Source organism: Chiloscyllium plagiosum, chromosome 37, assembly GCF_004010195.1.
Source record: "Chiloscyllium plagiosum isolate BGI_BamShark_2017 chromosome 37, ASM401019v2, whole genome shotgun sequence".
Classification (NCBI taxonomy): Eukaryota; Metazoa; Chordata; class Chondrichthyes; order Orectolobiformes; family Hemiscylliidae; genus Chiloscyllium; species Chiloscyllium plagiosum.
The window spans coordinates 1,950,793-1,976,377 of NC_057746.1; the positions used below are offsets into that span (position 1 = coordinate 1,950,793).

The following is a 25,585-nucleotide window of genomic DNA, read 5'->3' on the forward strand; positions in this document are numbered from 1 at the left end:
CCTATCACCCTCACCTTGACCTCTTTCCACCTATCGCATTTCCAACGCCCCTCCCCCAAGTCCCTCCTCCCTACCTTTTATCTTAGCCTGCTGGACACACTTTCCTCATTCCTGAAGAAGGGCTTATGCCCGAAACATCGATTCTCCTGTTCCCTGGATGCTGTCTGACCTGCTCAGCTGTTCCAGCAACACATTTTCAGCTGTAATTGGATAGTGGTTTGGCAGCAGGACTGAGTAACTTGGGAGCCCTCCATCCGCAGCACATCTACTGATGGGAGGATGCATTGCACCTCTGTCTGCTTGGGGAATGCCAGAAATTTTCTGAGGGTGGATCTTTGCTCTGAAGTGTGGCTGTACTTGAGCCAGTAGCATTTAGAACATTTTGGTTTTTGCTTGATATTGGGTTCCTCTGTCAAAACCCGAGAGCGTCGGTTGTTCCACACTGCAGGAACATTGGACCCACTGTTCTCCTTGACACCGAGGGCGTTACACGATGCCAGAACAAAGACAATAGCAAGCCAATATAGACCTCACAATCAATGGCACAAAAATACATCATCTAGTTATTATCACACTGCAATTAATGAAAACCTTCTGCACATAAAAAATGACTGCATTTCATTAGTTGTAAAGCACTTTTGTGAAAATTTGGATGTAAATGTCTTTCTTTGAGAAATCTTCTGCTTCTTTTGAACTGGAAATTGTAAACCTAACATTGACACTGACATTGACCAATATATTTTGCACAGAAACTCACTGTAGGGTTCTGAGTTTTGTATTGTAATAGCCAGGGGGCAGCAACAGAAAGATCTTTTTCTTTGGTTAAAATGAAGAAGCCACAGAAAGTGATTGGCCTGGATGGTGTCCCCAGCCATATACTTTGATCCTATGCAGCCTAGCTGGCAGGAGTATTCACTGACATCTTTAACCTCTCTTTATTTCAATCTAAAGTCCTCACCTGCTTTAAGAAGACCACCATCATCGTGGTGCCAAATTAGAATCATGCTGCTTACTCATTAATGACCATCTGGTGTCTCTGACCTCCATACTTATACAATCATAGAGATGTACAGCATGGAAACAGACCCTTCGGTCCAACGTGACCATACCGACCAGATAACCTAATCCAATCTAGTCCCATTTGGCAGGACCTGGCCCATATCCCTCTAATCCCCTCCTATTCACATACCCATTCAGATGCCTTATACATGCTGTAATTGTACCAGCCTCCACCACTTCCTCTGGCAGCTCATTCGATACACGCACCACTCTCTGCATGAAAAAGGTTGCTCCTTAAGTCCCTTTTATATCTTTCCCTTCTCACCCTAAACTTATGCCCTCTAGTTCTGGAGACCCCACCCCAGGGAAAAGACCTTGTCTATTATCCTGTCAATGCCCCTCATGATTTTATAGACATCTATAAGGTCACCCCTCAGTCTCTGACACTCCAGGGAAAACAACACCAGCCTATTCAGCCTCTCTGTATAGCTCAAATTCTCCAACCCTGGCAACATCCTTGGAAATCTTTTCTGAAACCTTTCAAGTTTCACAACATCCTTCCCACAGCAGGGAGACCAGAATTGCATGCAACATTCCAAAAGTCGCCTAACCAATGTCGTGTACAGCCACAACATGACCTCCCAACTCCTGTACTCAATACTCTGACCAATAAAGGAAAGCATACCAACACCTTCTTCACTGTCCTATCTATCTGCGATTCCACTTTCAAGGAGCTATGAACCTGCACTCCAAGGTCTCTTTGTTCAGCAACAATCCCTAGGACCTCACCATTAAGTGTGTAAGTCCTGCTCTGATTTGCTTTCCCAAAATGCATCACCTCACATTTATCTAAATTAAACTTAACCGGCTACTCCTCAGTCCATTGGCCCATCTGATCAAGATCCCATTGTAATCTGAGTTAACCTTCTTTGCTGTCCCTCCTATGGTTATATCCAAATCATTTCTATAAATCACGAAAAGTAGTGAACCCATCACCGATCCTTGTGGCACACCACTGGTCACAGGCATCCAGTCTGAAAATCAACCCCCCATCAAAACATCTAGCACCTCCTCATCTGTAATATAGACAATTTTCAAGCTGTCACCATCTATTTCCTCCTTGTGGCACACCACTGGTCACAGGCATCCAGTCTGAAAATCAACCCCCCATCAAAACATCTGTAATATAGACAATTTTCAAGCTGTCACCATCTATTTCCCCACATTCTATATCTTCCATGTCCTTCCCCACAGTAAACACTGATGCAAAATACTTTTTTAGTATTTTTCCCATCTCCTGCAGCTCCACACATAGGCTGCCTTGCTAATCTTTGAGGGGCCCTTTTCTCTCCCTAGTTACCCCTTTGTCCTTAATGTATTTATAAAGCGCCTTTGGATTCTCCTTAACCCTATTGCCAAAGCTATCTCATGTCCCCTTCTTGCCCTCCTGATTTCCCTCTTAAGTGTACTCCTACTGCCATCATACTCTCCTCAGGATTCACTCGATCTCTCCTGTCTATACCTGACATATTCTTCCATCTTTTTCTTAACCAGAACCTCAATTTCTCCAGTCATCCAGCATTCCCTACACCTACCAGCTTTTCCTTTCACCCTAACAGGAATATACTGCTCTAGACTCTCATTATTTCATTTTGAAGGCTTCCCATTTTCCAACTGTCCTGCGAATGTCTGCCCCCAGTCAGTTTTTGAAAGTTCTTGCCTAATACCATCAAAATTAGCCTTCCTCCAATTTAGAATTTCAACTTTTAGATCCGGTCTATCCTTTTCCATCACTGTTTTAAAACTAACATAAGTATGGTCACTGGCCTGAAAGTGCTCCCCCACTGACAGCTCAGTGACTTGCTCTGCCTTATTTTCCAAGGGTAGATCAGGTTTTGCACCTTCTCTTGTAGGTACATCCACATACTGAATCAGAAAATTGCCTTGTACACACTTAACAAATTCTTCTCTAACCCTTAACACTATGGCAGTCCCAGTCTATGTTTGGAAAGTTAAGATCCCCTACCACAACCGCCCTATTATTCTTACAGATAACTGAAAGCTCCTTACAAATTTGTTTCTCAATTTCCTGCTGACTATTTGGGGGTCTATAGTACAATCCTAATAAGGTGATCATCCCTTTCTTAATTCTCAGTTCCACCCAAATAACTTCCTTGAATGTATTCCTAGGAATATCCTTCCTAAGTACAGCAATAATGCTATCCCTTATCAAAAACGCCATTCCCCCTCTTCTCTTGCCCCCTTTCTATCCTCCCTATAGCATTTGTATCCTGGAACATTAAGCTGCCAGTCCTGCCCATCCCTGAGCCATGTTTATGTAATTGCTATGATATCCCAGTTCCATGTTCCTAACCATGTCCTGAGTTCATCTGCCTTCCCTTTTAGGTCTCTTGCATTGTAGTAAACGCAGTTTAATTTATCAGTGCTACCTTGTTCTCTGCTTTGTTCCTGCCTGCCCTGACTGTTTGACTCGCTCATTTTCCCAACTGTACCAGTCTCTTATTGATCTCTTTTATCACTATTTCCCTGGGTCCCATGCTCACACCTTACTAATTTAAATCCTCCCGAGCAGCTCTAGCAAATCTCCCTGCCAGTATATTAGTCCCCCGCCAATTCAGGTGCAAACCTTCCTTCTTGTACAGATCACTTCTATTCCAGAAGCGGTTGCAATGATCCAAAAAATGTGAACCCTTCTCCTCTGCACCAACTCCTCAGCCACACATTCCTCCAGCCACCAGCTCTGTCCTCCTACTTCTACCCTCACTACCTCATAGTACCGTGAGTAATCCAATTATTACTACTCCCGAGGACCTCCTTTTTAAATTCCTGCCTAACTTTCTATATTGTCCCTTCGGAGTCTCATCCTTTTCCCTTCCTATGTCCTTACTACCAATGTGTACAATGACCTCCTGATGGTTCCCCCTCCCCTTTGAGGACATTCTGCACCCTCTCTGAGATATCCTTGATTCTGGCACTAGGGAGGCAACACACCATCCTGATTTTCACTGCTGTCCACAAAAACTTCTGTCTGTGCCTCTGACTAGAGAGTCCCCTAACACAATCGATTGCTTGGAATCTGATGTACCCTTCATTACATTCGAGCATGTCTCAATATCAAAAACTTGGCTGTTCATGCTAAATTCCCCTGAGAGTCCATCACCCCCTATATTTTCCAAAGTAGCATACTTGTTTGAAATGGGATAGCCACAGAAGACTCCTGCATTACCTGCCTACCCCTTCTACTTTGCCCGGAGTTAACCCATCTACCTGACTGTATCTGCGGCTTTTCTACCTTCCTATAACTACCATCCATCATACCCCCTAGCTCTTGTAAATTCCTCATTACCTCTATCTGTTGCTCCAACCAGTCCATGCAATACAATAGGATTTGCAACCAAAGATACTTCCTACAGACATAATCATCAGTAACATGGAAACGCTCCCTCAACTCCTACATTTGACAGGAAGAGCACATCACTCTACTAAAGGCCATTTTTGTTCCTTCATAATCTACAGACCCAGAAAATAGCACCATCTTTTTGCTTTAAAAACAGTGCCCCAGAATAACTTAGTACTTATGGTTTATATATTAAAAAATTAATCAAGAGACATATGTCAATAAAACATATAATCAAGAAAGAACCCACTCTACTCATTATTGTAGACTTACAACAAGGTTACACATTAAAAACTATGCACTTATCTGTTCCTATGCTGTGAGCTGTCCCACAAAAGTTCCTCCAAGGTCAGCTATGAATTTTGCTGTTGTTAATTTTTGCATAGATACACTCCGATGTGCAGAGATACATGGGGTAAAGGCAGTAACGATGCAGACTCACTGCTGTGTCAGTTAGCACTGTAGATTTCTTTCTCTCTCTCCATGTGCTCGCTGCCTTTTGTCTGTCTTTCTCCCTTTTAAAAGTGCTGTTGTTTTGAGTTTTTTCCCCCAAAGTTCCAAAACAATGCAATAGCATATAAAACAGTAATTGCTGCTCCTGGAATTCAAGGAAACCACCTCAAAAAGGGAGCAGCTCTTACAGCCACAATTTTTCCCATCCTCCATCTTGGATTACCCAGAGGTTAGTCATGGCTCTCTTCAACTCCAACCTACCATATTGCCTTGATCTTCTGCAATTCGTCTATTGGCACAACAGGTCTATGGGAGGTGCCATCTCTGTGGCCCTACACTCATATCTTGAAAATCTGGATAGCAAGGATACCTAAGTCAGGCTCCTACTTATTGTCTATTGTTCCAGCTTCAATACCATAATTTCAAACAAATTCATCTTTAAACTCCAAGACCTGATCTCGTTTCCCCCTCTGTAACTGGATCCTCGACTTCCTGACCCATAGACTACAATCAGATTGTTGGATCTGAAATTAGCGAGCTGAAAGAAGACAAAGGGTGGTTGTAGATGGGAAATATTCATCCTGGAGTCCAGTTACTAGTAGGGTACCGCAAGGATCTGTTTTGGGGTCACTGCTGTTTGTCATTAACATAAATGACCTGGATAAGGCCATAGAAGGATGGATTAGTCAATTTGCGGATGACACTGTGGGATATAGGTAAAGTAGTGTTACTTCTGTAATCATAATTACTTATGCAAGGTAAATTAACTCACACCAGTGTATAATTGTTTCAGCCAAGAGCTGAGTCAACAAGAATGAAAACTGTGTGAAGGAAATATATACTTGTTGTTGTATTAGCTAAATTGTGCATGCAAGAATGAAATGTGCATGCAAACAATGGTAGATGTTACAGACAAATAGATAAGGTGCTGTGAGGGGAGGGGTTAAGCTAGATATGCCTGTACAAACAGTAGTTGTAAGCATCTATTTCCCGCTTCTGCAAAAACAAGAACAAACCACAATCAAGAAGTCATGAGGTCATAAAGTCATAACAAGGAAGGGAAACAGATGGTAGTGAAGGAGGATATACCTAACAATGGACCACAGCAGGATGTGGTCATATGGCCTTGTGAGGCCAGAAGTAAGCATTTTGTCACAGACAAGGCTGTATAAGGCAAGAGATAAACAAGAGTAATGGGTGCCGGTCTTAGAGAAGTGGGAGATGTAAACAAGGGAGGAGCAATGGGAGGAGAGAATAGGAACGAATTACATTAATATTGTGTAGTAGTTTAATTCAATGTGTAGACAGTATACACCACACCCCTCTTGCAAGAGCGAAATAAATGACACTACTGATTCAGATCTTGTCTCGGACTGAAATTATTGAAGTGAGTGAGCTTCGTTTCTCACAATTGGGGGGCTCGTCCAGGATATTCTTCCATTGCTGGGGGGAGTGGCTGGCCCTGGACACTGGGAAGACGCGTCCCGTTCCCGATTGAGGAGCAGTCTCGTATCCCGGTTTCGTCCGATCCCTTGGGCGACTGGTACGAATCCCACAAGAGAGACACCTGAATCAGACAGTGAAAGGAGGTCGATAGAAAATACGGCGAAAAGCGGCCAGGCAACTCTTTACACAGACCAAGGTAAGAAAATTGACTTTTAAGTACTGCCTTGGTGGCTGGGATTGAGTTTTAGTAGTTAATAAGGGACTAACGAAGGAACTCAATATGGGCAGTGCTGAGGGTAAGGAAAAAGCCTCTGGGAAAACAAAAGCAAAAGGCAATGGAAATGGAGGCGGGGTCCCTGACAACATACCTCCAGAAAGTCTGTTGGGCAGGATGTTGTGGAATTGTAAAAATAATACTTGTACAAGGGAAAAAGATAGGAAAAAGATGATTAAATATTGTTGCTTTGTATGGACTAAGGAATCCATTTTTTGTCCTGCCGTCTTCTGACCAAAGTACGGGACGGACAAAGACTGGGTTTGTCAATATTTGAATTTATATGTCAATGGAAAACAGCCTTACAGTCAGGAGGAATCAGATTATGCTTCGAGTCGGAAGGGCTAGTAGCTGAAGGGCTACTGAGGGTACACCTTGTAACTAAATCATAGCCAGACATCCAGAAAAATATTCAAAAGATAGAGGGGTGAAGCGAGAAACACCTAGAGGTGTTGTTACAGGAAGTTCAGAAAGTGTCTGTGAGATACGGTGTGTGTGTGAGAGAGAGAGAGAGAAAGAAACGAGCCGTACAGCTGGTAGAAAGTTTAACCCTTTGTGATTCGGTTTGAATGTACATTTGTTTGTTGGTGATTGAATGTTTATGCTTTGTTCCCTGGAGCTTGAGATCCAGGACTGTTTTGAATCTGATTTTTATTATGGAAATTTAACATGATTTCTTTTAAGGTTAAGGATTCTATATTGATTATGAAATAAAATGATAACTCCAGTTCTTTTTATAGGTCATGACTCCCTTACTATCAGTTTTTAACTAATCTCTTTTATCCTTAGATAAAAGTGATTTACAGAGGACAGTTGAAGTTTCAGTTCAACATTAGATTGTAATATAAAAAAAATGATCCTATGGTTAATATTTGTGACCTTGGATTCGGCCATTATTCATGCGTTAGAAGGTTTTTTTTCTAACTTGAATAGACAAATCCTTTTAAGGCAGCTCCGATTATTTCACAACCTATAACATTGTAATTGAGCAATGACTTATCAGGACTACTTAAGAAACATAATTTTGGATTTAAATTAAGGGACTAAAACTGGGTAATTATAGTGGATTTCAAAGTTGGGAACTGTATGCATTTTACATTTTAAATATTGAATACTGAATAAATGAATTTATAATGTATAAATATATATTTACAAGTTAGGAACAGGATTTAAAATTAGACAAGCATAAATTAGTATTGATATTTGAAGTTATAGGGAGCAAGAAATATTGCAATATTTCTTAAAAAAAATTCAAGGTCTAAACAAAACATTGGGTGATGAAGAACATCCATGAGGTGGCCCTAAAGCTGTTCAATTGGTTAAATCGGGTAAGCAATTGATCTGGCAACGTAACATGAGAAATAGAAACAAAAGGCAAAAATAATGATAGCTATGGTTAATGAGGTAATAAAGAAAAGGGACAAAACTAAAAGGACAAAGAAACTGGAATGGTAGGGGAGGAGATGTGAAGGGGTCTGGTGGACAGGAACAAGGATCGAAGTGGAAATCCCCACAGGTGGGATGTAATTACTGTGGAAAGACAGGTCACTTTAAAAGAGAGTGTCCAGATTTGAAAAAGGAAGTAAAGGCAGTACCGTTTATGAACCTTGATGAAAAATAGGGGTGTCAGGAGTTCCTGCCCCCGGGGACCCACCAGGAACCCTTGATAAATTTAAAGATGGGACTTTATAAAGAGCACGCACTTTTCCTAGTTGATACGGGGGGCGGCAAGATCATCCTTGAAATTTAAGCCCAAGGCAGTGGGAATGAAAGAGTTAATTGGATTATGGCGATAGTTTTGTGAGAGGCACGAAGAATCAGTTTTGCACTCATGACAAGATACTGTCACCAAATTGGGGATTGAATTAACTGCAAATGGTGCTGTGAAATCTGTTGAGGTTCTTAAAATTGAATGTGCTCGAGCAAAACAATTCCAGAAACAGAATGAGAAGGTACAAGTGACTGGGAAACAAACAGAACTGCACAGTTACAGTTTTTAAAATGTTTTGGCCATTTGTTGCATTTCCACTCTGAATTACTGGTAATGATTTTTGTACAAATATAATATAGAATTTATAATTAATATTTATAATAAATCGATTGTGCTAGCCTGAATCAATATTAATTAGCAGGATCCCTTCACACATTCTCAGTGACCTGTCATATTGATTCATGGAGAAAGTGAGGGCTGCAGATGCTGGAGATCAGAGCTGAAAATGTGTTGCTGGAAAAGCGCAGCAGGTCAGGCAGCATCCAAGGAACAGGAGAATCGATGTTCCTGAAGAAGGGCTTATGCCCGAAACGTCGATTCATATTGATTCATGGTTAATTTAAAACATGACTGCATTAATTCACTGTTAATTAAAGAATGGAAAGCTACATTACTGGCTGATGAGGTAACTAAAGAAGCAGCCCTGAATCCACAGGAAGCGGTGGTTTATTCCCTAATACCTACTGTTCCAGGTCCTTGGGAAGCTTCTATCTCTGGCCACTGCCAACGCCAGAAATTAAAGATTTGTTGTTAAAGAAGTATATACTGGGCTTGTCCTCCTCTTTGTCTTTCACTGTCCCAGGTCCTCGGGAAGCTCCTATCTCTGGCCACTGCCAACGCCAGAAATTAAAGATTTGTTGTTAAAGAAGTATATACTGGGCTTGTCCTCCTCTTTGTCTTTCTTCAGGAAACAGGGTTGATTGGCACAGACTCCACCCCTTGAATTTGCTGTTCATCCAATTCGACCGGGAGATTGGGTCTGAGTAAAATCATGGACAGAGACTAAATTACAACCGGACTGGGAAGGGCCGTACCAGGCTCTTTTGACTCCTGAAACAGCGATAAAAACGGCGGGGAAAGGCTGGACTCACTACACTCTGATCAAAGGGCCAGTGGAATCTTCAGTTGAGGAAGAAGTCTAGACAGCCGAATCAACGCAAGAACCACTGAAACTCAGGTTAAAGATACTTTGAGTAACTGATTATACGGTGGCGATGCGAGTGCAGGATTATTTCTATGGGTTTGTATATTAAGTCTTTTGGCGCTTCAACACAATTTTTAGAATGCTGGGGATGCTTAGGGTTATGATACAAGCTCTTTTAATGTTGGGATTTTGTCAAACATTATTTCCATATGTGGTATTAACGGTTCCTGAGTCTGATAATCTGCAAGTAATAGACCTGATGCATGTAGCTTAGTAAATTTTGGGGGGGTGTAGATAATCAGAGACAGTACAGCAGCTCAGAGATACATCTTAAGTCCTATGGGGGTGGCCTCGGGGATGGTACTTGGTATAATGGTCTCGTCTGACAGGTACAATTAAATGAAACATTTGGGATAGAAATGAAAACAAACGGGAAGGGTTTCTAGGACTGTTGTTTTCAAATTAGCGTAGGACAGGGAAAATTGGGCAGAACTACTGGATAATAAGGTACAACCTTCCCGATGACCTTAAAGTAGTACAAATTATAGAGGTGAAGGACTTGAAACAGACCATCGAAATAGAAACTGGATATGGGGATGCAAATGCCTGGGTTGAATGGGTAAAGTATACTGTAAAAAGGTCTGAACAAGAGCAATTGCTATGCATGTGCCTCCGATAGGCCAGTGGCCCAGGTGGTTCCCTTTCCGCTCGGGTGGAAGCGAGACAAGAAGGGCATGAAATGTATGATAGCCCTGTATCAGGATAAGACTGCAGAGAATGATAGCAACTTTACCTCCCTATCTCTGATGTTCCCTCCCTTGGAGAAGAAAGACTTAAAAGTACCCCACTACGTTTTCAGCCGCAGTTGGAAATCACACGTCATGTGTGTGTAGACGAGGTACAAATCGGTCCAGAGACTTGGGGGAGCTGAAATTATGTACAGAGATTAAGAATGTCACCGAAATGGACAAGGGAGGGAACTACTCAGCACTAAAGGTTCCCCGAGTGGATCTGTGGTGATACTGTGGAGGAAATATATTGAGACCCACCCTACCTCCGGATTGGAGAGGGATATGTGCAATTGTACAATTGGCAATTCCATTTACCCTGGCATTTGAGAAGGAAAAGATAGAAGAGAAAAAGGGAAGGAGTAAGAGATCACTGTTAGACACTTCTTTTGATCAAAGTTTGTGAGAAGATTTGTAGCTCGGGTGCTCGTTGCTGTGGTTCTGTTCGCCGAGCTGGAAGTTCCAGCTTGGCGAACAGAACCACAGCAACTTCTTTTGATGACAGGATTTATCTTGACTCGGTAGGAGTCCCTAGGGGGGTACCTGATGAGTTCAAGGCTTGCAACCAGATTGCAGCAGGCTTTGAGTCAGCTCTCTTCTAGTGGGTAATAATTGATTAAAATGTAGATTGGATAAATTACATTTCCTATAATCAACAGTGATTTATAAGTTATACAAGAGATGCGGTTAAAGGAATATCAGAACAGCTTGATGCGACAAGTAGGATAGCATGCGAAAACAGAATGGCCCTTGATATGATTCTAGCGGAAAAAGGGTGTGTGTGTGTGATGTTAGGAAGAAACTGTTGTACCTTTATTCCTCATAACACTGCGCCTGATGGTTCAATTACTCGGGCCTTAAGGGGATTGACTACCTTAGCAGAGGAACTGGCTGAGAATTCAGGACTAGATGCATTTCTCATGGGATGGCTTGAATCATGGTTTGGAAAATGGAAGGGGGTGGTGATCTCCATCCTTACTTCCCTGATAGTAGTTGCCTGGCTATTGGTAGCCATTGGCTGTTGCATCATACCCTGTATACGATGACTCACCCAAAGACTGATTGAGACGGCCTTCATGAAACAGATGCCCCTAAAGAGCAATTGGAGAGAAGGGCTTACCTGGTGAACAATGAAGGAATAAGTGACCACGGGAAGATTTCCAAAATAAATGAAATTTTGGGTAAGATGCTCGTCAATTTGGAAGTGACATATAAGAAAAATGCAGAATGTAAGAAATGGTAATTAAAGAAAAAGGGGAAAATTGTGGATATAGGTAAAGTAATGTTACTTCTGTAATCATAATTACTCATGCAAGGTAAATGAACTCACACCAGTGTATAACTGTTTCAGCCAAGAGCTGAGTCAACAAGAATGAAAACTATGTAAAGGAAATACATAATTGTTTTTGTATTAGCTAAAATGTGCATGCAAGAATGAAATGTGCCTGCAAACAATGGTAGATGTTACAGACAAATAGATAAGGTGCTGTGAGGGGAGGGGGTTAAGCTCGATATGCCTGTACAAACAGTAGTTATAAGCATCTATTTCCCGCTTCTGCAAAAACAAGACCAAACCACAATCAAGAAGTCATGAGGTCATAAGGTCATAACAAGGAAGGGAAACAGATGGCAGTGAAGGAGGATATACCGAACAATGGCCCACAGCAGGATGTGGTCAAACAGCCTTGTGAGGCCAGAAATAAGCATTTTGTCACAGACAAGGCTGGATAAGGCAAGAGATAAACAAGAGTAATGGGTGCCGGTCTTAGAAAAGTGGGAGATGCAAAGAGGGGAGGAGCAATGGGAGGAGAGAATAGAACGAATTACATAAATATTGTGTACTAGTTGAATTCAGTGTGTGTGTGTGAGACTGCCTTTGTACACAGTAGACACCACACCCCTCTTGCAAGAGCGAAATAAATGACACTACTGATTCAGATTTTGTCTCGGACTGAAATTATTGAAGTGAGTGAGCTTTTCGTTTCTCACAACACTAAGGTCAGTAGAGTTGTGGATAGTGACGAAGGATGTTGTAGGTTACAGAGAGACATAGATAAGCTACAGAGCTGGGCTGAGAGGTGGCAAATGGAGTTTAATGCAGAAAAGTGTGAGGTGATCACTTTGGAAGGAGTAACAGGAATGCAGAGTACTGGGCTAATGGTAAGATTCTTGGTCGTGTAGATGAGCAGAAAGATCTCGGTGTCTAGGTACATAGATCCATGAAAGTTGCCACCAGGTTAATAGGGTTGTTAAGAAGGCATATAGTGTGTTAGCTTTTATTGGGAGAGGGATTGAGTTTCGGAATCATGCGGTCAGGTTGCAGCTGCACAAAACTCTGGTGCAGCTACATTTGAAGTATTGTGTACAGTTCTGGCCACTGCACTATAGGAAGGATGTGGAAGCTTTGGAAAGGGTTCAGAGGAGATTTACTAGGAAGTTGCCTGGTTTGGAGGGAAGGTCTTACAAGGAAAGGCGTAGAGACTTAAGGCTGTTTTCACTAGAGAGAAGAAGGTGATGGGTGACTTAGTTGAGTTATATAAGATAATCAGAGAGTTAGATAGGTTGGTCAGCAAGAGCCTTCTTCCTTGGACGGTGATGGCTAACATGAGGGCACATAGCTATAAATTGAGAGTTGATAGATATAGGACAGATGTCAGAGGTAGTTTCTTTACTCAGAGAGTGGTGGGGCATGAAGCGCACTGCCTGCAACAGTAGTAGACTTGCTAACTTTAAGGGCATTTAAATGGTCATTGGATAGGCATATGGACGAGAATGAAATAGTGTTGGTTAGATGGGCTTCAGATTGATTCTATAGATTGGTGCAACATCGATGGCTGAAGGGCCTGTACTGCTTTTATGTTCTCTGTTCTATAATCATTAAGACTAGATGACAAAACTGCACACTCAGCAGAGAGAGTGTAAGTGTGAGGTATTGGAAAGAAGATGGTGGCAGTTCTCCTGGCAGAATGGAGAAGGATATTAACTTTTTTCCTGCGGTGTTGGGCATTTCTACAGAAAACTAAGATTGCACTGAATTGGGTGACATCCTTGGATCAGGCTGGCATGGTTTATTGTTGTGGTCTCCACGGCTGGTGCTAAGGAAAGAGGATGTGCCTCCTATCCAGCCTTTCCTCAAAATGGAGTGCACTTTCAGATACAATTTAACTGTAACAGAGCTCCTTAAGGAAGGGAATTCTTTGTACAGCCAATTTTTAAAAATCCACATTAATGTATCATACTCTGTAATTCATGTAAAACAATTCTGAGACATGTTATTTTAAATATTTTGTGACTATCTGCTTTCTGTTTCTTTCCCTAGACAAGTGTGTGTGCCAGTGAATTTGTGATGTGATCCATCCAGCCTCACCCATAATGGCATTTTGAACACAGTAATAAATTCTACGTTGTTTTAACTCTAAATAATTTACTGTTGGTTGTTTTTAAATTGGACTTCACAAACAGGATTTGGGAAAACCATAATCTCAATTTTAAACACGGAAAAGGGAATAAAGCAAAAAAATTAGAATCCACATCCATTATGGACAAACAACTGTAAGGAAATTCAATTCATTGCTCCCTCTTGTTTATGACAGTGGACATTGAGGGAGAAGATCAGGATGAAGTCAAATTCTCCTCCATTTCCCCGGTCAGTTTCCCAAGCTTCAGGAAGCTCATGTTGCTCCAGAAATATTTCAGCAGCAAGATGGTAGCAGAGTAAGAAGCTCCAGCCAGATCCCCTCTGCTCTGTCTGTTCTCTTCCTTGTTCTCTTTTATTTCTCTCTTCTTTTCTCTCCCCCTTCTGCATTTGGGGAATGGAGGAGCAGGCGAGTCCCGTTGGCGAATCCTAGAGCAGCATCCAGCAGACTGGACCAGAGGACGGCATGTGGGGAAACTGTCCCAGAGCACCAGCCATTGTGTGGCGGCAGTCCTGGAATTGACCTTGAAGCAGCTGAGAGCCGGTACTGAATGGACTGGAGGCTTGGAGCGGAGCTGGGACAGTTGTTGGACTGGGATCTGATGCGGGCGGTCAGACCATGTCTGCACACCCCTGCGCTGCTGCAATATAATGTTTATTGGAAATGTTTTTATCTGAATGTAATGTCAGTCCTTTGACTATGTCTTATTTTTAACTTATTCTTTAAATAATGTGAAGTAATGCAGCTTGTTTTTATTCCACTTTTGTATCTAAGATATGGATCTAAGTACTTGTACCTAAGATGGGGACATAAGAGCAGCCATTGTAAAACTTTTCACTGTACTCCTGTACTTGAGTACACGTGACAATAAAAGGATATTATATATTCTACTCTATTCTAAATATTTGGATTGACTGTGAGAGACGTCAATCAGAGAGCCCACCCACTCTGCCCATTGTCTCCTCTTCCTCTTCCAGAGCTGGTTCACTTCCTATAGGGACTGAAAACCAAGTGAGGAGATGGTGAGTGAAGGAGCAGCTTTTATACAAATTGTATCCCATAATATCCACACCAATCTTCAGGCAGTCTGACTATCCTGTGGGCAGTCAGGGGTGGAAATGTCCCTAATGCTGTGTGAGAAGATCCAGCTGAGAGAGCTGTTTACTCGGTGCTTTGTGCTGAACTGTGTGACTGGAGCTGTGTGTTGGATATTGAGTGTGTTTATTGGAAGCATTTCCCTCTGATTTCCAGGCTACGTTTTATTGATGGCTCATTCCTGAATATGAGAAAGTGAAATGTCATTGTCTGGGAGATGTAGTGTGTCTGAAGCTTCTTACTGATTTCCAAATGTTGAGTTCTGTGTGTTTGTTGGGAACAGGTTCTTATCCTGTGAACTGTAATTTATTCAATTTCTCTAATCGAAAATTGCCCTATTAGAAAACTGACGACAGCTGCCTCTTCAGGAACAGTACATTGGACTCAGGCTGTGACACTTAATGTCTCAAGCATGTCCCACCATTCAGTGAGATCATGGTGCATCTGTCATCAAACTCCTTATTCCTGCACTTTTGCTATATCCCTTCAAACCTTCAATGAACAAAAAAAAATCAATCTCACATTTAAAAAGCATTATTAATCACCTTCATTGTCACAACATGACTCCCCTCCAGGATAGGTGGAATATTAATCTGGATCTTCTGGCTTTGTGGTAGGGACACTTCCCACATGCCACTACATCCCTATTTAATCCCAGATTGAATGTCAGCATTTAACTTAGTGTCAGTTGGGGTTTGTGAAAGTGAGTTCCAATCTTCTCTCTTTGTGTTTCCCCATTTCACTCCTGAAATGAGTGCCTCTAATTTTTAGACAGTGCTACTGGTCCAAGATTCCACAGTGAAAATACTTGCCCTTCATTCAACTGATCTCTACCTCATAATATTTCAAAATCTTTGACCTGATTATCCCTAAACTTTAAATGCAATGAAATATAATGCTAGTTGTTTAATCCCTCCTTGTAATGTAAGCAGTCCTGAGACCATTCGAGTAAACTCGTCTTTTTCTGAGTGGCAGCAGTGACTTGTGGGGTACGGATCAGTGTTTGGACAGTATACATTAATGACTTTTATGAGTAAAGTAAATGAAATACTGTATATCCAGATTTGCACATGATCTGTGAGGAGTATGCTGAAATGCTTCAGTGTGATGTAGACAAGATGAGTGAGTGGGCAACGCATAGCAGATGAAGTGTATTGTGGGGATAAATGGGAGGTTGTCCACTTTAGAAACAAAAATGGAAAGACAGATTGTTATCTGAATAGCAACAGATTGGGAAAGGGGAGGTTGCAATGAGACCTGCATGTCCTTATATATCAGTCACTGAATGTAATCCTTGGGGGTACTGCAGCTGGTGAAGAAGGCAAAAGATGTGTTGAAAGTGAGAGAATTTGAGTGCAGGAGCAGGGGTGACTTATTGCAATTGTACAGGGCCTTGCTGAGACCACGCCTGGAATATTATTTGCAGTTTTGCTCTCCTTCTTTGAAGAAGGATGTTCTGATTATGGAAAGAGTAGTAAACAAAGGTTTACCAGACTGATTCCTGGGAGGGCAGGACTGATGTATGAAGAGAGATTGGGTTGGTTAGGGCTATATTCATGAAGGATACACAAGAATGAGGGGGATTTCATTGAAACCTATAAAATTGTCACATTTCTAGACAGGATAAATGTAGGAAGGATGCTCCCAATGATCAGGGAGCACAATCTTAGGATATGGTGTCAGCCATTTATAGAGTCATAGAGATGTACAGCATGGAAACAGATCCTTCGGTCCAACCCGTCCATGCCAACCAGATATCCCAACCTAATCTAGTTTCACTTGTCATCACCCGACCCATATCCCTCCAAACCCTTCCTATTCGTATACCCATCCAGATCCCTTTTAAATGTTGCAATTTTACCAGCCTCCATTCAACCTCTCCCTATAGCTCAAATCCTCCAACCCTGGCAACATCCTTTTAAATCTTTTCTGACCTCTTTCAAGTTTCACAACATCTTTCCGATTGGAAGGAGACCAGAATTGCACAGAATATTCCAATTAGGACTGAGATAAGGAGAAATTTCTTCACCCAGAGAGCAGTGAACCTGTGGAATTCTCTGCCACAGAAAGCAGCTGAAGCCAAAAGATAGAATATTTTCAAGAAGGAATTAGGCAGTTCTTCGGACTAAAGGCATCAAAAAATATGGAGGGGAAAGTGGGAACAGAGTACTGAGTTTGTTGATCAGTCATGATCATACTGAATAAAGTAGCTAGCTATATTTGACTTAGACTTCATTACTTTCACCCTTCATTACTTCCAACCCCCACCATGAACCTTCGACTCTCTATTTCACTGCCTCTCTCAGTATTTTGCGAATCCGGGTTTTACTTCTTAATACTCTCTCCTGGTTTCCATGCACTTGTGGAGTTAGTTTCAAGCCTTCCCACTAGCACAAGCAAAATACAGAACAAGAAACTCAGCTGTGTTCAGGTGTAATCTGTCTCACTTGTACAGATACCATTTTTCCCAGATCCGAGGATTAGATCGGGTAGACAGTGAAAGTCTTTTTCCTAGGATGATGACGTCAGTGTGTATAAGGGTGCATAACTACAAATTGAGGGGTGATAGATTTAAGATAGATGTCAGAGTCAGGTTCTTTACGCAGAGAGTGGTAAGGGTGTGGAATGCACGACCTGCTAATGTAGTCAACTCAGCCATGTTAGGGAGATTTAAACAATCCTTAGATAAGCACATGGATGATTTTGGGATAGTGTAGGGGGACGAGCTGAGAATAGTTCACAGGTCGGCGCAACATCGAGAGCTGAAGGGCCTGCTCTGCGCTGTATTGTTCTATGTTCTATCCAGTCCCAGAAATCAAATACGTCCCTTCTGCACTTTCTTTCTGCCACATTCGCACTTGGACATAGCATTGGGAGTAATCTGGAGATTACATTTGTGGTCCTTCTGACTAACATTTTCCTAGTTCCCTAAATTTTGATTGGAAACCCACATCCCCTTCCTACCTAGGTGACGTGGAACAGTCTCTAGCTGAGGAGTCAGCTGCTTCAGCAAAGGAGGAGAGGGAGTTCGGGGAAATCATGTTTCATTTTCCTGTTTTACAGAAGGACTGCACTGTACTACAGCAGATAACACAGAGAGGGTAGATCCTGAACATCACCAAACGAACAACTGCACAACTGTGGGAAGACATCCAGTCCTTTCAGAGCATTGTTCAAAACAGAGAAGATTAGGCAGTGAAATCATCATCTGGAAACCGGTTGGGTCAGGGGAGCTTTGACACATTATCAGATCTATAACTGGTCAGTGGTGTGCAGCCTTCCATCAGAACCAACGTTTCTGAAGGTTCGGCTGTGGGTGATCGGTCAAGGTGAGGCTGGGAAGAAGTGAGTGGCTCCAAGTGTGGTGAGAGCTTCAATCATTCATGGAGCCTCATGAACCACTGACTCATCCCAACATGTGAGAGATTGTTCGACAGTGAGGTGTGTGAGGAGAGCTCTACAGGCTCCGAACATTCTCCCAGAACCAGGTGTATCTATTGTACAATCTGTTAGCAGAAGGGAAGCTACATGGAAGAGAAACCCTTCAAGTGTGAAGTATGTCACCAAGGTTTTGCACGATCAGCAACACTCAGAAATCACCACCGTATTCACACTGGAGAGAAACCTTTCAAGTGTGAAGTGTGTAACAAAGGCTTTGCACAATTATCAGGCCTCGTGAATCACCGGGCAATCCACACGGGTCAGAAACCCTTCATCTGCAAGGTATGTGACAAATCATTCTTACAGTCATCAACCCTCCGCCGACACCAACGTAGTCACACTGGAGAGAAACCTTTTATGTGTGAGGTGTGTGAGAAATCATTCTCCCAATCAGGGATCCTCCGCACACACCAACGCATCCACACGGGAGAGAAACTCTTCAAGTGTCAGGTGTGTGAAAAATCATTCTCAGACTCATCAAGACTCCTGCTTCATCACAGGATTCACACAGGGGAGAAACCATTTGTATGTGATGTGTGTGATAAATCTTTCACACAGTCATCTACGCTCCATAAACACCAACGCATTCACACGGGGGAGAGACCGTTTAGGTGTGAGGTGTGTAACAAATCGTTCTCACGGTCACAAAATCTCCGTGCACACCGACGTATTCACACAGGAGAGAAACCGTTCAGGTGTGATGTATGTCACCAGGATTTTGCACAATTGTCAGGCCTCGTGAATCATCGGCCTGTTCACACAGGGGAGAAGCCCTTCACATGCGAGGTATGCGCTAAGTCATTCCCGCAATCATCAACCCTCCTCGTGCACCAACGCATTCACACTGGGGAGAAACCGTTCAAGTGTGAGGTGTGTGAGAAAACATTCTCAAGGTCATCGTACCTACTACTCCATCGGAGGGTTCACACAGGGGAGAAGCCCTTCACATGTGAGGTGTGTGATAAATCCTTCTCACAGTCATCGACCCTCCGCAAGCACAAACGTGTTCACACAAGGGAGAAACTATTCAGGTGTTAGACGTGTAACAAATCACTCTCAATGTTAGTAAAAATACATCTGCTTGGAGGAAACACCATTCCCTTGTCCAACAAATTGTCCTCAAAGTCATGGAACTTAATGCTCCATTGTCAAGGGAGTAACTCTTGAACTTTGTGAGGATTGTGATAAACCTTTTGTTATGATTCTAATCCTCCGTTTCACCACAGGCTGTTCTTGGGGAGACATTTTCTACTTATGATGTTTTGACATGGCTTGCACACAATCAATGTGCATGCTTGCACATTAGTGCACTCAAAGGGTGGGAAGGAAACAGCAATGCAAGTGGAGGACCCACAAGGTACCATTGAAATTCTTACCATTCTGTAATCTGAGTGTGAAGTCTCAGTCTCACTGTGCAGGATGTTCAGTGGGACGGAGACACAGAATTAAAAGCAGCTTTCACTCCCATCAAATAACAATTTATCACACACCTCATGTGAATAAATCACCAGTGCTGAGGGATTATGATGTAACAATGGAGTGACCCTGCAGTGTGATGTCAGTGAAACAGGACTTGGAGTAACTCCCAGGCAGTGAGGACAACCCGTTGTGTTTGTATCCAGAGGATTTACACAAACTGAACAACACTAAACAGACTGAGAAACAGAGTCTGGATACTGTTTTTCCTTGTGAATTTTGGGAGAGAGGAAAAGAGAAGGTAGCATCTGACCAAAAGTCAATTCGAGTATCTTTTTCAAATCACTTTGATCCCCTCCAAAGCATCTACAAAGGATATTTCTTCATGTATAGAGATATCGCTGGGAAGTGAAGGACAAGCTAGGGAAGCAGATGTACATCACTGATGTGCTGTCTGGAGCTGCACTCTCTCTGAAGGAAGTTAATACCAGTGTGAAATACCAGTATTCCAAATTCAACAGGCAGCAGCAGCATGACATGCTCTGGAAATCATCAACTCACCCATTCATTGTTGAATATCTGAAGGCACACTTCAGTCATCATGACATTCCTGATCAGTGAGAATTACCTCAATTCACGAGTGAAGAATTCAGACACTTCCTGAATGATTGGGAAACTCACCTTCACATAATCTCCATTCAAATAGGCTAACACAGTGGTAGAAATTACCAAAAGAATTATCAAAAAATTTACTTCATCCAGTTGAGATGTGCACAAGGCAATCTTAGAGAGAAGAAACAGATCACCTGAAGGCATGGACAGTTATCTGGTCCAACGATTAATGTCACACCTCACTCAGGAACTCTTCCAATAATTAAAATATCAGCAAGACTGGAAGGAGTAACAGGAGTAAGTGACACCATTAAGTGAAACATAAGCGAATGTCACTTTGATAAAGATACCAAATCATTGTCAGAGCTGACTGTGGGAAAGTATTCCTGAAGAAGGGCTAATGCCCGAAACGTCGATTCTCCTGTTCCCCAGATGCTGCCTGACCTGCTGCGCTTCTCCAGCAACACATTTCCATGTGGGAAAGTATGTCAGAGTGCAAACATTCATTGCACTCAATAAATATCAGATCCTTTGGCAACTTGAAAGCTGCAGAGAGAAATTGTCAGCTTGATCATACATGGGGAAAGTGACAGCCAGATCTGTCACCACAAATATACACATCTACATGCAAGCAGAAAGTCAGCTCCTCTACAGGAGACAACTGATGAGGCAGAGCTAATTTCACCAATGGAGCAAAGAACTGAATGACTTTCTGTCCTGGAAGACAACCATTCTCCAAAACAAAACATAAAAATCAGCAGTGATAATTATCACAACAACACTTGCAATGGCAATAATATCCTACAGAGTTAATGTCACCTCAGGAAGCAGTCGATACTGAATGAACAGCGAATAACAACAAACATGAGTACAACAAGAAGACCATTATACTTTAAAGATTGAATGCAGTGCATGGTTTGGATAGACAAAAATCAGAACAGACTAGAAAGAACAAACAATCTTTTCTTCATATGTGATAATTTTCTTTATTGACTATATATGTGCAGTAACTTGCAACCAATTGTCCATGCAAATTGTTAACAATAGATTTATGAAATGGGGAATGTTTGGATCAATACTTTTCATACTTAGCTTGTCATGTTCATGTGACCTTGATGTCATTGCAAGTAAAGGTTTGAGAGTGATCCAAGCTTAAACACCATATGGAAAATTGAGAAGTGGCTATTAGTGGGAATAGGAGTAGGGGGAGTGCTGGTGGTGATGAGAAGTGTTCTATGACAAAAGGAAAAGCCAGCCAGCATCCAGCCTCGTTTCTGAAAAAGAGCCATCTTGAGCTGAAATGTGAACTGTTTCTCAACTTAGGTGTGTTAGAAACAAAATCAATAAAATTTAGACGAGACCACCAAAACTGGAAACAAGACAATTTATTCTACGATCTTGCAAGAAAGGGCATCAAATGCAGAAGCAAATGAGCAATGAATATTCAAACTAGTACACAGTTATACTTTTGAGCTGCGTGAAGTCACCTCTTCTGATTCCTACATTACCCAATCAACTTTATTCTCTGACTAACTTGTGATCTGGTCTTATTATTTCCCCCCACTTCCCCAAGTTGGCGACCCTTCCCTCTGTAAGTGCTGACATAAGGAAGATTCTGCTAAACTTGGATCTTGATGTTCCTTTCACTTTATCCGTTTTACTTGTAACATCTTCCATTGTTCATAGGAACATACCATTCTTGAACATACATTTTAACAATGTGTCTTTTCATGCCTGGTTTATGCGTTTCAGATGTCTCAGCTATTTTGCTGAGACTATTATTTAAAACATTATGATGAAATAATTAATTGCTTTAATAATTCTGCACTAAAGTTAGTATTTAATTATCCACAATTATTCATTCAAGATAAAGACACACTTTCCCAATGCTTGCTTAACTGATATTTTTCTTGTACCCTTTTTCTTCACATACACCCTCTTGCTTTTCTATTTCTGCAAAAACAACACACTTCCCATTTCTTACAGGTACAACCTAACCTCATGAGAAGTTCTATCACTGATTTGTTTGTATGTTGCTTTTTAAAGCACAGAAACAGACCATTCAGCCCAATTGCTTTCCCCCTCCCTACTTTATTTCATCTTCTCAGCAAATCCTTTTATTCCTTTCTCCCTCATGGACTTACCTTCCTATCAAATACATCCAAGCTATTTCCTCAACCATTCCCTGTGGCAGGAAGTTCGACATTCCCATCATTCTCTTGGTGATGAAGTTTGTCCTGAGTTTTTTTTTCTTGGAATTTGTATTCACCATCTTATATTGATGGATTCTGCTTTTGAACTCCTGCACGTAAGTAGAAACATCTTCTTCCATTTATCCCCCAACATTCTTAATTTTATAATTCATTATTTAATTAGTCATTCTTCAGCCTCTCATTACTGAGGTGAAGGTGCTGGCTTGTTCTGTCTTTTCTTGGAGTTAGAATCTCTTCATTCTCATCCAAATCAATGGTTTTCACATCCACTTGATTGATATCCTTTGTCAATATGAAGATCAGAACTGTGCGCAAGGATCTAGGCAATTTCAACAGAACTATTCTGTTTTTCAAGTTTCTTGTTAAATGGACAGTGGTACGGTTGTGTAATATTTTGTTTTTTGAAGTGAACTTTTCTAAATTATGGTGTAATGAACAAGACTTAACTTATTAAATTGTACTGTTTAAAGTTTATTGGTGTAAAGTCTTAATTTGCATGTGAAATAGGGTGTAATTGATCAAGTCTTCAAGTTGGTATTTCATTCAGTGTGAATACTATGATATAAATTTAAGAAATAAATGCAGGTGTGTATCAAGGTTTACAGGTTGGACCCACATTGCAGCTTTACTGTATTGTGTGTTGAGCACTTAGCATAAAATAAAAGCCATGACTGATACTGTTTGGCTGGAAGAATGATCTTCAGATCAGTCTTGAGTCAAAAGAGTACAGATTTCGGGGACGTTGTTGTGGAGAGGCCTCCTCCCTCATTCTTCTAAACTCCAGTGAATAGAATCCTCACTGACTCAGTCAGTCCTCATATGTTAGTCCTGCAGCTCAGGAATCAATTCAGTAAATTTTTGTTGCATGACCTCTTTGGCAAAAATATCCTTCCTCAGATAAGGAGACCAAAACTACACACAATATTCCAGGTGTGGCCTCACCAATGATGTGTACAATTGCAGCAAGACATGTTTGTTCCTGCCTATGAATCATTTCACTATGAACATCAACATACAGTTTGCCTTCTTTACGAACTGCAGCACTTACTGCTTACTTTCATTGACTGGTACAAAAGGACACAATACAGCATAGAAACAGACCATTTAGGCCAACCAGTCCATGCTGACCATAATCCTAAAGTAACCGAGACATAATTGTCTGCACTTGACCCATATCCCTCCAAACATTTCCTATTCATGTTCTTAACGAGTACCTGCATCCACCCTCTGGAAGATCATTCTACACAGTCTGTGTAAAAACAATTACCTGTCATGTCTTTTTTAAATCTTCTCCTCTCATCTTAAGGAAACTACCATTTATATTATCTGTACCTCTCATGATTTTATAAATCTCTGTAAGGTCACCCTTGACCTCTGTCAAACACCAGGTATTGAACATTCTACTCTCTCAATTTCCAGGCATCCAAATAACATCTTTTTGCTACCATTTGCTCACATTTACCAATATTATACTGCATCTACCATGCATTTGCCCATTCACTCAGCCTGTCCAAATCAGAATGCAGCATCTCTATATCCTCCTGAAAGCTCAGCCTTCTATTCAGCTTTGTGCCATCTGCAAGTTTAGCTATATTTAGTTTCCTCATCAAAATAATTAACAGATAGCTGGGGTTCGAGTTCAGATCCTTGCTATTCAGTAAAGGATCTATTTATTTGTACTCTTTATTTCCTCTCTGGCAGCCAATTTTCTATCAATGTCAGGACAGAACATCTAATCCTATGAGCTTTAATTTAACTCATTACTCTCTTAGGGGAGACTTAATTAAAAACGTTCTGAAAGTCCAAATAAACCACATGCACTGGTTCCTTCTGATCAACTCTACTAGTTACATCCTCAAATGATCACAGTACTTCTATCAAGCATGATTCCCCTTTTCTAAATCGAGGAAATCACACTTATTTGACAGGCCTCTGTGCGCACAACAGGTCGAACAAGCTCCCTATACATTGTATCACTTCTGTGATTTAATTAGGTAAATCCACAGTGCTGTTAGAGAGGGAACTGAGACAGCAGCTGCAATAAGTGAGGTTTTATTCAGATGGGACAATAACAAGTTTAAATCCCCACCTGATCTGCTGCTCAAAGTCACCTCCATTTCCCCGGTCAGTTTCCCAAGTTTCATCCTGTGGGCAGTCAGGGGTGGAAATGTCCCTTATGCTGTGTGAGAGGATCCAGCTGAGAGAGCTGTTTACTCGGTGCTTTGTGCTGAACTGTGTGACTGGAGCTGTGTGTTGGATATTGAGTGTGTTTATTGGAAGCATTTCCCTCTGATTTGTGTTTTGTTGATGGCTCATTCCTGAATATGGGAGGGTGAGGTTTAATTATCTGGGAGATGCAGAGGGTCTGAGCATTCTTATTGATTTCCTGTTTTTGAGTTCTCTGTGTTGGAAGCTGGTTATTATTCTGTGCATTGTAAATGGTCAGTTCATTGTGATTATTGGGATCTAAATGTTTCTTGTCTTTTCAAATTGCTCCAAGACATCCAACTGAAATTTCGCTATAACCTGCTCAGAAAAGGAAACAATTTTTTTATATGAGGAGTCTTTTCATGGTCAAAGCACGTAATGTCCAGTGAAGCATTGTCAAGTGTGATCATTATTTAATGCCGACAGTAAATACGTGTACAACAATGGGTGGGTTGCGCTTCGGTGGGGCGGTGTGGACTTGTTGGGCCGAAGGGCCTGTTTCCACACTGTAAGTAATCTAATCTAATGTGATAATGACTGGGTAACTATCTGTCTTTCATCGTGTTAATTAGCCCCAGTGTTAACTTTTCTTCATAGTTTTGCAATACAAAATTTGAGTATTGCTGAAGGCAGACATAATGGAGGAGCTGAAGGTCATTCGATCCTTTGAGCTGCTTGACCATTCAATATGATCATGGTTGATCATCTATCTCTGAGCCCTGTTCATGCTTTCTCCCAGACCTTTGGTCGTTTTAGCCCTGAGTACTGCATTTACCTCCTTCCTGAAAATATTGCGTTTTTGCCTCAGTGCCCTTCTGTGGCAGATAATTCCAGAGGCTCACCAGTCTCTAGGTGAAGAAATTGCTCCTCACCTCAGTCCTAAATGGCATC

At 41.6% G+C, this 25,585-nt stretch overlaps 2 protein-coding genes and 1 long non-coding RNA gene across 3 annotated transcripts in view; 2 read left to right on the forward strand and 1 right to left on the reverse strand.

The window, feature by feature from the left end:
* Positions 1 to 20,728, forward strand: part of LOC122541196 (zinc finger protein 271-like) — a 64,547-nt gene extending 43,819 nt beyond the window's left edge. The window contains exon 3 of the mRNA XM_043677821.1: positions 18,318 to 20,728. Coding sequence (XP_043533756.1) covers positions 18,318 to 19,283 — 966 coding nt within the window. The 3' untranslated portion in view covers positions 19,284 to 20,728. The remainder of the gene's footprint in view (positions 1 to 18,317) is intronic.
* LOC122541656 lies at positions 1,972 to 2,263 on the reverse strand. The gene is made up of 3 exons (XR_006309638.1): positions 2,224 to 2,263; positions 2,177 to 2,178; positions 1,972 to 2,118 (listed from the first exon to the last, which is right to left on the reverse strand). It is a non-coding gene; the product is annotated as an uncharacterized LOC122541656 (long non-coding RNA).
* Positions 14,710 to 25,585, forward strand: part of LOC122541623 (zinc finger protein 271-like) — a 34,611-nt gene continuing 23,735 nt past the window's right edge. Inside the window, exon 1 of the mRNA XM_043678528.1 lies at positions 14,710 to 14,731. The gene's annotated coding sequence lies outside the window, so the exon portion shown is untranslated. The remainder of the gene's footprint in view (positions 14,732 to 25,585) is intronic.